Source organism: Sus scrofa, chromosome 4 (assembly GCF_054392235.1).
Source record: "Sus scrofa isolate SSC_HxYL_T2T_F1_AM1 chromosome 4, Sscrofa_HxYL_maternal_Yorkshire_Landrace_v2.0, whole genome shotgun sequence".
Lineage (NCBI taxonomy): Eukaryota > Metazoa > Chordata > Mammalia > Artiodactyla > Suidae > Sus > Sus scrofa.
Window position 1 is genome coordinate 134,612,037 of NC_139386.1, and position 12,447 is coordinate 134,624,483.

The 12,447-nt window shown below is 46.7% G+C and overlaps 1 protein-coding gene across 1 annotated transcript in view; it reads left to right on the forward strand.

Annotated features, from left to right (window-relative positions):
* The window catches only part of SELENOF (selenoprotein F), a 29,177-nt gene extending 25,397 nt beyond the window's left edge, over positions 1–3,780 (forward strand). The window contains 2 exon segments of the mRNA NM_001085443.1: positions 1,195–1,244; positions 2,934–3,780. Of these exon segments, the coding sequence (NP_001078912.1) occupies positions 1,195–1,244; positions 2,934–3,065 (182 nt within the window). The 3' untranslated portion in view covers positions 3,066–3,780.
* The last annotated feature ends 8,667 nt before the right edge of the window (positions 3,781–12,447 follow it).

Sequence of the window (12,447 nt, forward strand, 5' to 3'; positions counted from 1 at the left end):
GTGTGCATATAGCATTTGCCAAAGGCATGGTAGGAAAGACTATGCACTTTTGAAGAGTTGGTTCATTTTGCCAAATACCCTTCAGGAAGGACGTGTCCGTCAATATTCCCTTACAACGAACCTCAGCAAAATCTTCTCTGCCCCGTCTCTAATTGTAAATAGTCTTTTTATTTTTGTCACTCTGAGGCTACTTCATTTCTTCAGTTATTTGAGATTGAACAGTTTTTTGAGTGTTTATTGACCGTTTGTGTATTTGTATATTACATGTTCCTGCCCTTAGTTCATTTCTCTAGTGCCTAGTATTTATGTTTTCCTATTAACAGGAACCCTCTTAGACACTGTCAGAGATAATTTTCTCCAGTGTGTCACTTTTACTTTGAACTTTGTTGATGGTGGTGTTTGGCTGTGCTCACGTTTCCTTTTTTATACAGGCACCTCTATAAAGCATTTTCTTTAGGTTCGTGCGTAGGAGAAGAATTTTATATTCCATATCCAGGTTGTCTGTGTGAAATGCTGTGGTAGTCGTCTTCTAAACCTTTTTTCTTTTCTTTGTAACACTTAACAGAACTGAAGTGATCAGTTTTGTGATGACTTGTTAGCATCTTTCTTCGCTACCAGGCTGTAAACTCCACTAGAGCAGGAATCGTGTCTGTTTTCTGTAGCTTCATCTCTGCTGTCTGGTGTGCAGTAGATATTCAGAAGTATTTATTGAATAATTCACACACATACACACCCCAGATGCACACACTCTCTCTCTTTGGTTTGATAGCTTACCATATTAAACATTTTTCTCTCTCTAGATTTCCTAATCTGTTTTATCCATTCTGGTATAAATATCACATAATAGAGTCATCAAACATTGAACCAATTCTCCCATGTTTTTCTTTATCTAAACTGCCCTGACTGTTCTGAAACATTGACTTTTATAGCTGAGCCCTGTACTGTCACGTTATCAAACCCTCAAAATCCCGCTGTAACTTGGGATTTTTATTAATTTGAAACAATTAACATTTAAAAATATTTAGTCTTCCCTCTGAAGAGTAGGGGAATGTCTTTCCATTTCTATGTTTTCATTACCTTGGTTTTTACATATAGGATCTAATTTTTATTGAGTTTATTTCTACTTTTTTATTGATCGTTGTTAAGCTTGAATTGAAAGTGAACAATTTGAATCTTTTTTTCTTTTCTCTTAAGCTTTCGTCAGGAGTGATAAGCCCAAACTATTCAGAGGACTACAAATCAAGGTAATATAATTTTAATGGGATCCTCACTTTTTTAATGAAAAAGTACTCAAATATTTCACTTGATTATTTAGAGCCGTTTTAAGTTTACAGAAAAATTGCTTTGAAGTGTCCCATCTCCTCGTCCTCCTCGGGCTCCCTTGTCCACACCTCGCGTTGACGGTGCCCATTCGTTACGGTTGATAAGCAGCGTGAATACATTGTTAGTAACTCACTTTGCTAGTCTGCATTATAGCTTGTTCTCTGCGTGGTATCGTGGACCCACCATCACAGGGACACTCAGGAGTCTCGCTGTCCCCAAATCCCTTTGCTGCGCGTCCCCCAGACCCCCGGCAGGCGCAACGGCTGGTCCTTTTCCTGTCTCCATGGTCCAGCCCTGCGGTCGGTCCTGGGGTGGAATCACGCAGTAGGTGGCCCTTTCCGATTTAACGTACACGCATTTCCAGTTCCGTCGAGTCTTTTCTGGAGCTCGGTGTTTCTTCTTTGCAGTGCGGAGTGAGATGCATCCTAGTCTTGTACCCGGTGCTTCTGGCCACCTGTGGAAGGCCACGGCGGCCATTCCCAGTTGTGGACGATTCTGAGTAACACTGCTGCATAGGCTTTTGTGTAGACCCAAGCGTGACTTATTCGGGCGATTCCCGAATCCTAGAGCAAGACTCTGGCAGTTTCTTACAAAGCTGAGCTGTTTTCCAGAGTGACTGTATCCTTGGCATATGCCCACCAGTGAGGAGCAGGCATTCCTGCTGCTCCACAGCCTCCTCAGCTTTGTTCTTGGCAGGGTTTGGATTTTATCCATATTCTGCCGCGCGTGGGTGGGACCTCATGGGGGTGATTTGCAGCCTAACGCAGCACCTTTCCACATGCTGATTTGCCATCTGAGTCTTTAGTGTATCTGAGATCTCTTGCCCACTTTTTAAAATGTTAATTATGGTAAAAAAAAAAAAAAAACTTAAAAGTCATTAAGATGGTAAATATACGGTTGAGTAGTGTCAGGTCGAGGCACTGTTGCGCAGCAGATCTAGAACTTTCTCACCTTGCAGAACTGGACTCGTCACCCATTTAAACACTCGTCCCCCCTCCTGCCTCCAGCCCAAGGCCACCACCTCTGTGATTGTGGCTACTCGAATGACCCAGTGCCTGTCCTTCCATGTAGGCTTATTTCACTTTAGCAGAATGTCCTCTTTAGCTTCAGCAGTGCCAGCCTGTGTGGGGACCCTTTTTCTGCCTCTGTTGATAGGATCGTAAGATTGGTTTACCCTGTTGGATTACGTTAATTTTCAAATGTTGCACCACTTTTGCATACATGGAGTAAATCCAGATTGATCATGCATGGTATATAATTCTTTACACATTGTTGGATTTGATTTAATATTTAGAACATTTTTGTAGCTACATTCTGTGTAATTTTTAATATTTTAAAGAATTTTGAATTAAAAATCAAATTTTTAAGAATTTAAATAACGTGACCCAAAAGGTTTAAGTCGTAATGTGATTGCTTCAGATTGTTTCTGAAACCCACAGCTGGGCTGGGGAAGGATCAGAGGCTGGTGGCCCCATCGAGTTTGCCTGCATCTCTGGCGCTCACCCCTGGAAGACCTAGGACATGAAGCTGGCTTGAGTTGGTGTGGATTTTGGTTGAAGCTGAAAAGGCTCTTCCTACGCAGAAAATGATGGTGTTGCCTTTTTTTGTAGTATGTTCGTGGCTCGGACCCTGTGCTCAAGCTTCTGGACGACAACGGGAACATTGCTGAAGAACTGAGTATCCTCAAGTGGAACACAGACAGCGTGGAAGAATTCCTGAGTGAAAAGCTGCAGCGCGTCTAAATCTTGCTTAAATTTCGTCCTGTCCTTTTGTTACCTTGTCAGATGAAACAGCGCCTAGGAAATAGTTTTGGCTTCTTCCATTGATCAGTCTCTTACCGTGAGGCATTCGGCATTGAATTAGAAGACGGAAGTGGCCGCAGAGCCCAGGGTAGGTAAGGAAGGGGCAAGCTTCGCATCATCTACTTGTAAAGCTCCGTCCTCCAGCACCTGTTGCTACCACTAACAGTGCTTGGTGATAACCTTGTGGCTAATTAATGCAAATGATAGTTTGTGATAATTGGTCCAGTTTTTAAATGAGGGGGGTTAATAAGGAAGATGCTTGCCGTGCCTCATGGGCTGTGTGCTCCCGGCAGGTAATGACAGCCCTGCCAAGCAGATGAGGGATCCTGGGCCTCCGCAGGTGGCCAGCCTCTCAGAGCCTCATGGTTTTGTGTTACCCAGCCTCCCTGTTAATAGAAGCATTGTCATTTATAATGAATGCACTGCATACCACCTCTGTGGCTTTGTTCTTGTGAGACAGATTCGAGATCTATGGTAGGAGTGAAACAGTCGCACAGATTCGCATTAATGAAGACTACACAGAAAACCTTTTTGAGGATTTGTGTGGATCTGATGTTGAGCAAATTTTTGTGCTTTACATTCCCATAGAAGAGTCAATTTAAAAATAAATGATCATTTGTAAGACCAAAATATTAATAAAAAAAAGTTTCAGAAATCGAATGTGAATTTGAAGTTCTTCTAGTCCCCCCTCCCCTTTTTTTGGTCTTTTTAATAGCAGCACGCAAGGCATGTGGAAGTTCCCAGGCTAAGCGTGGGACTGGAGCTACAGCTCCTGGCCTGCGCCACAGCCACACTGGATCCAAGCTGCGCCTGTGATCCTACACAACAGCTCGCAGCAACGCCAGAGCGAGGCCAGGGATTGAACCTGCACCCTCGTGGACACTGTCGGATCCTTAACCTACTGAGCCACAGTGGGAGCTCATCCTTCCGTGTTTAAAAAGGACACGTCTCCAAAAAATGGAGTTCCCATGTGGCTCAGCAGGTTAAGGATCCCGTGTTGCTCCAGCTGTGGCACAGGTGTGATCCATGGCGGGAACTTCCACATGCCATGGTTGTGACCAAAATAATTAAAAATAAATTTTAAAATGACACATTTCTTGGTGCATTTCTATTTTCTTATAAGTTTTTTTTTTACCAGAAACACTGAAATGGCTACATTGTTTAAAACATATAAATTATGAGTAATACTGCTTTATATTTGTATATGGGTGGTTTTTTTTTTTTTGGTCAAAGTTTATATATGAACACATTTTCATTGCTTAAAATGTCTTAAAATGTAGAATTTTTAATGAGCTGTTAAAAATGATTTTTCTTCGCTTACCTTCTACCTGATGAGTGACTTCTCCATAAAAGAGGGTTCACCAAGACCAGCTCGCATCCAATCGACTTTAGGTCATTTAACCTCTTACTAACTTAACAAATGGGTCTAATATCCTATTATGTCAACATAACCTTAGGATAAATTCTCATAATCTGGAAACTTCAATTGTTTATGTTGAATTAAACTCTTAAGAAAGGATATTGGCAAGTCTTTTAAAGACAGTTCTACCAGAAAATGTTTATAGCATCTTTGAACAGAGGTCAGTTATTAATCATGTATTTAAAATTAAGACATTTTTAAAGCCAGCTGGAGAATGGATCAATCCTGGGCAGCTAATCAGTCAAACCATGAGAAGTCCTGGCAAGCAGATTGGCCCATTTTTGATCGTCCCCAAAATAGGGGATGGGGGCCGTGACTTTGACAGTCCAGACCCTGGGTGATGTACTAACCCTGAATGGTGATTCTTTCCTTAGAACAGGAGGGAGGGGAGCCAGCCATGGACGGTTGGAGAAAAGTGCAGGAGAGGAGTCCCCACCTGCACAGAACTGGCAGGACAGGAGTGAGATTCCAGAGCCGCTGGGCCCGGCCTAGAAAACTCTGGACCGCCTTCTGGGCGGCACGGGAAGAGCCAGTCAGATGAGTACCTGGCACTGGGGTTAAAAAAAGAGAAGCCTGAAAAGTCTGTTCCACTGAGCCTCTTGCTGGAGCTCCGGAGAAGGTGAAGAACCTTAAACTTGGAAGAACTTAGAGCTCTCAATACTCGAACTGATGAATAAATGTGTGTCTCCCAAGCTCTCGGAGTTTAATTGGGAGGTTTGAATTAATTAGCCAGTTCAACTGTTTTTCACCAATTCCAGTCAAAGAACAGCTAAAAGCTTTTTAAAGAAGCAAATCTTGATTTACCAAGACAGGGGCCTTCCATACTGATCCACACAGTTGCAGTTTGGAGCCCAATGCTGACATCTGATGACGCTTATCCAGGTTCACAGTGTGGACGTGTAACAGTCACTTGGTATTTATAACTTTGCTCCTCCTGCCAAAACTATGTTACTTATAACCTAAAACAGTTAATTTCTCTCGAAGCTCCTGAATTTGGCAAACGCCTCTTACAAGGAGCCATGAGCAAGAGCTGACATTTCCTGTTTTAAGAGGATTTGAGGCTTGAAATCCAGTCTAAAATTAAAGGTAATAAAATGCAGAGAATATATTTGAAACCAAATACTGCAAAACTTTGGAAATTAGAATTGGCAGTAACGACATGCGCCATCATGCCTACAAATACACGGGAGGGAGGCAGGCAGATTTTGCAGCTCTGAGCACAGCTGGGTACGTATCTCTGCTGCTTAAAAATTAGAGTGCCTTAATTAACGTATGTGGGGACAGGGCTTTTTCTGGGAATTGAAGTTAGACTTGCGCTGATTAAAATAAACATTTTACCTTCAAACTGGTCCTCAACCCAGGAATCCGTCTCGAAGTACAGTGATCTAGAAATACTGAAGGAATCAAACGAAGAATTGTCTGAAACCTCGAAAACGAGTTCTTTCCTGTTAAAGCCACTGTTGCAACAGACTACAGATAGAGCATTTTATCTAGTCTCACGAAGAGATTGAAATTTAGACCTTGAAATTCCAAACTTTTTTAAAAAACCATTTTGGTAGAATAACTATAATTAAAGAAAATTCACCCACTCGCTAAAGTGCACCTGTAACGGCCGTCCCAGTGCTCTGGGCGCTCAGGAAGTCGTTCCCGGAGCAAGGAGACAGGTGGGTCCCCCAGCACACCCATTCCCCGCCACGGATCAGCTCATACCATCCACAAGCACCCTCTCAGTCTATTTGGTGTCACATGTTGTGCATTTTTGTGGCTTTCGTTGGTGACGTCACTCTTCAAAACGGGCCCCAAGCCCAGCGCTGGAGTGTCATCTGGGTTCCCAGGAAGGGCGGGGAAGCTGTGATGGGCCTTATGGGAAACACACGTGTCAGGTGAGTGTTGTTCAGACGTGAATTATGGCGCCGTTGGCCTCGAATTCAGTGTTAGTGAATCAACAGTCTCTCTTAAATAAGATGTCTTTAAGCAGAAACACAAGGCTGTGTGTTGATAAATGGGTGAAAATGTGACCAGAGGCTTCCAGGGGTCTAACCCTGTGTCCTCTGAGGACGATGGTTCGTGTTCGCATCGCTTGTACAACACAGTAACTGTTAGGAGTAGCGAGAATCAACTAACGTCTTTATCGAGACAGTTCACATTTAAAGTTCTCCCACCTGGGAAGTTCCCGTGAGAACCTGACTAGTGTCCATGAGGACGCAGGTTCGATCCCTGGCTTCCCTCAGTGGGTGAAGGATCCCGCGTTGCTGTGAGCTGTGCTGTAGGTTGAAGGCGCAGCTCAGATCCCCAGCTGCTGTGGCTCTGGCGTAGGCCGGCGGCTGCAGCTCTGAGTCAACCCCTAACCTGGAGCTGCCACATGCCGCAGGTGTGGCCCTAAAACAAAAGAAATTGACCCACCTGGAGTGTGCAGTCGATGGGGGTCTTCTTTAGGTATAGTCACAGATTTATGCGACTTAATCGCTACAGTCTACATGTAGAACATTTTCATCCAAAAAGCAGTCCTGTCCCCATCAGCGGGCACTCCCACATCCATCCACGCTCGGCCCCAGACACTTTGTCCAGGTGGCCTCTGGAGTTCCCGATGGGGACGTTTCATCTAAGCAGCATCCCACACACCTGTGGCCTTTTTGTGAGTGTCTTGCGCTGGGCACGTCTTCAGTTTTCATCCACGTTACAGCATGTGCATCCGCGTCTCTTTTTGTGGCTGAATGGCATTGCTTTATGCGAATAAACCACATTTTATCCACTGTTTCATAGACATTTGGGTTGTTTGCACTTTGGGGCAATTGGAAGTAACAGCTGCAGGCACTGATGGACGCGTTTTGGGGGGAATGTCCTCCTTCCACTCGGATGCATAACCGAGGGCTGGAACTGCCCAGCCACGTGCCATCAGCGTTGATCTGGCTGGGGAGCTGCCGGGCCTCCAGAGCCCCGGTTTCTGCCCGTCCTGTGCTCTGCATCTCTCGAGGGGACTCGCCGGACACACTCACCCGGGCGTGGAAGCGAGTCAAACACTCGCCTCCGCGAAGGGGCTTGGGCCGCCGTGCCCGCCCCTCCTTGGGGGCGCGTTTTCCTGTCGCCTCTCCCGCTGGATTGGACTTTAACTCATTTTCCTCTTTCCCAGTTTCGTCATGAAAAGACCTATGTGTCCTACATCTAACCCAGGGCACGTTCTCTTGTGAGAGGGAACCATAAACAGGTACACACACGTCGCTGCAGTTACACTAAAAGCCGGGACAAAGTCACTGGGAGAGAGTTGCAAAGAGATTCGTGAGTTTAGAGATCTAACACATCAAAGCCTAAACTGAACAGAGGCTGTTCAGGAGAAGACGAAATTGAAATGCCTTCCAGTGGGAGGGACGAGCACATGCAAAGACCCAGACTTGGAGAAAATCTGGCACTTTCACCCCCCGGGAGGCGGGTAGCAGGAAATGAGGCTGGGAAGGTAGGCCAGGAGGTCCAGCTCACGCCGTCTTCAGAATGTATCTAGGAATTACAGCTGGATTGTATTTTATTTTTACAGCAGCATAGTTAAGCTCCTGGGCTAGGGGTCGAATCGGGTCTGCAGCTGAGGCCTAGGCCACAGCCACAGCAACACCAGGTCTGAACGGTATCTGCGACCTAGATTGCAGCTTGCAGCAACTCCGGACCCTAAGCCCACAGAGCACGGCCAGGGACTCAAACCCGCATCCTCCCAGAGGCAACGTCAGGTCCTTAACCTGCTGAGCCACAACGGAACTCCCTGAATTGCTTTTGGAGTAAAACCAGAAGAGGCAAAAACCTCAAACGAGGGGTGACAAAATCCAGTAAGATCAACTCAAAGTCATGACGGGCAGATATTTTTATGCCTCTACACTCACTTGGGTGCTTTAAAAGCCGGTGCACTAATAGCCTCTTTAGGAGCGGTTAGTATATACAAGTCGTTTTTCAAAACTACTCAACAACTTGCTTTGAGAAAAAAGACAAGCCTAAGCAGAAATGTTCAGTTTGATGAGATTCCAACACTCACATTTATCTGTATTCAAAGCACTCGCAGTACTCCCCAGTCGCTGACTAATCGGGGTGCAGGTTGGTTCCCCCCGCAGCGGGCACTCCTGGCCCCACCCTCAGGCTGAGCACCAATCACAGTTCCGGCTCCAGCCCCGCGGCCCCGCAAGCGACTCTACTCGGCGTCTACACCAGCCCGAGGCCTCGGAGTTGGGCGGGCATTCCCTCCTGCGCTCAGACCTTGGCCCAAAGCACTGGCTCCTGTAACCTGACCTCCCAGGGCCCGACCACCGCCCACAGGACCCAAGCAGGCGGCTCTGTCCTCCGGACCCGGGCTGGGTGTCCTCGCCTTCCCTCCTCCCGGCTTGGGCGTCTGGACCCACAGCCCGGACTCGACCGAGTTCAGTGCTGTCCTGCCTAAGCGCATCCTGGGAACAAGGACCGGCTCGGTGGCCTGGAATTCTCACCTCTCCAGCTTGGCCACCCAGCGCAGCCGCTGCCACTCCCTGCGGAGGGACAGGGGCCCGCGCTCCCCCCGCCATCCACTCCGCATCAGCGCCGGAGCTCATCCCAAAACCCAGCCGGGCCCAGCCAAGTTCTTCAAGTCTAGTTCCATCGCTGCACAACAAACTATCCCAAAGCCTGGCGGTTTAAACATCTGCGTATCTCGGGGTTCCCGCTCTGGTGCAACCAGCTCTGCAGCGCTCGGGAGCCCTGAGACAGGTTCGATCCAGCCCGGCGTGGGGGGTTAAGGATCCGGCACGACCACAGCTGAACTCCACATGCCCTGGGGCGGGGGGGGGGGCAAGAAGGGGGAAAAGTTGTTTATATGAAGAGGGGGCAAAGGGATTCTATTTGTTGGAGGTCTCTAAAGAACCCTAAGATAGCTCTTGTACTGCTCCGTCTTCCTGATTAACTTTCACTTAGAAAGCTTTGCAAGTAAAGGGATCCCCGTGCGTCTGGACTCCACAGGCTCTTTACACAACCTATGTTCAGAGATTGTAAGACGGCCGGAATTTCAGTTTTAGCAGAATTTTGACAGGCTCCTCCTCAGAGCCACCCAACCAAAGTGCCTTGGACAGGGTGGTGGTGTTTCCGCCTTTGCAGTAGCTTATGAGATTGTGTTTATGTTTGACTGTCCCGTACATACCATCAAAGCTGATTAAATGAGTCATTTAACGCTTTACAGGAAAAGACTGAACAGATGTCAAAAGGAAAAAGCCATCATTTGAGTGTAAACAGTGATATCATTTGGTTCAGAAGTTGCTGGAAGGCAAAACAACGAGAAAAATATGTTTTGTAACTGATTTGCAAACAAAAGCGAGTTAGTACTGGGTATTAAACTAACATGGCCCTAGAAGAAAGAGCTCTTGTTAAATTCAGGTAATCTGAAACTCCCGTTGTGGCTCAACGGGTTAAGAACCTGACTAGTCTTCATAGGATGCAGATTCGATCCCTGGCTTCACTCAGTGGGTTAAGGATCCAGCGTTGCCACAACTTGGGCATGGGTCAAAGAGGCAGCTCGGATCCTGCGTTGCTATGGCTGTGGTGTAGGCCAGAAGCTGCAGCTCTGATTCAACTGCTAGCCTGAGAACCTCCATATGCCACAGGTGCAGCCCTAAAAAGCGAAAGAAAAAAATTATCTCTTTGAGCAGTGTTATTAGCCTGTTAGAACGGGGGATACTGGATATAACACATCTTCAGTATCTCCAGGTGCTCTCTCCTGTCTGACGCTATGTAGTTATTGGTAAAGTAGGAAAAAATAGGATCTAACACCTCGGCTCTTGAGCGAGTGCACGTGAGAAAGCCGAGGTATTTGCTCTGTTATTTTCAGCAGATCAGTATCAATACCGGGCACCGTAAGTGGCATCTTCAGGACCCAGCATGAGTGACTTGCTGGAATCACAGTATTGTCAGTGCATAGCTAAGGTGGCGGTGGGGGGAGGGTACTGACAATTGGGGATGATCTTACTGTCACTTTTCCCGTCAGCATTTGACTTTGGTTTCCCCTCCGTGTGACACCTCACTTGTTTCACTCCTGCTCCATGATGCCAGCTCTCTAGGAAGGTAACCTCTCTGCCCTCTCTTTTCAATATTTTGCCTGCATTGATTTCTCAAGATCCCTGGTGCATTAGAGCTTTTGTCTCTCTGTGCCCCCATCACATGCTGACGCCGAGGGCTCGGGCTTCAACACAGGATTCTGGGGGGAGTCGATTCAGCCCATCACACAGCCAGGACCCAAACTCCAGAGAGGCGAGAGGAGGAGGATGCCGAAGGGACAGCGGGTGGTGGACAGTGGGGACAGCTGCCTGGGAAAAAAGGTAGGAAGGAGCGAGACTGGATTTGAAAGTCCAAGGAGGAGGGATTTTCAGCTGAGAGAAACTTGAGTGCTGTATCGAAACAGGAAGATGTCAGTGAAAAAGTCAAATGACGGAAACTCTAAAATTCCTAGAGGGAACATGGCCAGGGCACGCTTTGACACAAGCGGCAGCAGGAACTTTTTTTGATCTACCTTCTAGACTAATGGAAATAAAAACAAAAATAAACAAATGGGACCTAATGAAACTTAAAAGCTCATGCAAAGGGAACCATAAAATACCAAAATGACAACCTACAGAATGGGAGAACGTATTTGCAAATGATGTCACAAGCAAGAGATTAATCTCCAAAAATATGCAAATAGTTCATGCAGCTCTGTATAAAAAAAAAAACCCAACCCAATAAAAAAATGGCCAGAATATCTAAATAGGGATTTCTCCAAAGACGACAGACCGCTGGCCAAAAGGCACATGAAAAGATGCTCAACATCAGTAATTATTAGAGACATGCACATCAAAACTACAATGAGCCAGAATGACCATCATCAGAAAGTCTGCAAATAATAAATGCTGAAGAGGGTGTGGAGAAAAGGGAACCCTCCCACACTGTTGGTGGGACTGTAAGCTGGCGCCACCCCTGTGGAGGACAGTAAGGAGGTTCCTTCGAAAACTACAAACAGAACTACCATGTGATTCGCCAACCCCAGTCGTGGGCAGCTATCTGGTCAAAAGTAGACTTCAAAAGCTGCATGCAGCCCTAAGTTCATGGCAGCCCTAGTCACAATGGCCAGGGCCCGGAAACAAGGTCAATGTCCATGGACGGATGACTGGATGAAGATGTGGTCCGTACACACGGTGGACTCCTCCTCAGCCGTAAAAGATGAACTAATGCCATTTGCAGCCGCATGGATGGAGCCAGAGATTAGCATTCTAAGCGAAGTGAGTCAAAGACAAATAGCCAATGATATCGCATACATGCGAAATCTTTTCCAAAAAGAAAAAGGATGCAAATGAACTTACAAAACAGACTCACAAACTTAGAAGACAGACAAAGGGGAAAGGTGGAAGGGAAGGATAAACTGGGGATTTGGCGTAGCGTGTAAACATCTGTGTGCATAAAGTAGATTAGCGAGGGTCTACCGTATATCACAGAGAACTATACTCAATATTTTATAACAGCCTATAAGGGAAAAGAATCGGAAAAGAATATACATATGCATGTAAATCTGAATCGCCTTGCTGTACACCTGAAACTAACACAACCTTGTAAATCAGCCGCATCTCAATGGAAAATAGATAAATCAGAGTTACCTGGTGGGTTAGCAGGTTAAGGATCTGCTGTTGTCGCTGCTGTGGCGCGGGTTGGATCCCTGGCCTGGAACTCCGGTCTGCCCTTTTCCAGAAGTCAAGGAGGGAGAAGGGCCACGCGCGGAGAGATTCGGGCAGAGGGGTGTGGGGGACAGGGGTGCGGGTGGACGAGAGCCATGGCAGGGGACCTTAGGGACTGCCTCGGGGACGCAGGAGGCAGGGTGTTCCCCAGGCCCTGAGAGAGCAGGCAAGGGCCGAGTGACCATCTCTAAAGAAGGTCTGG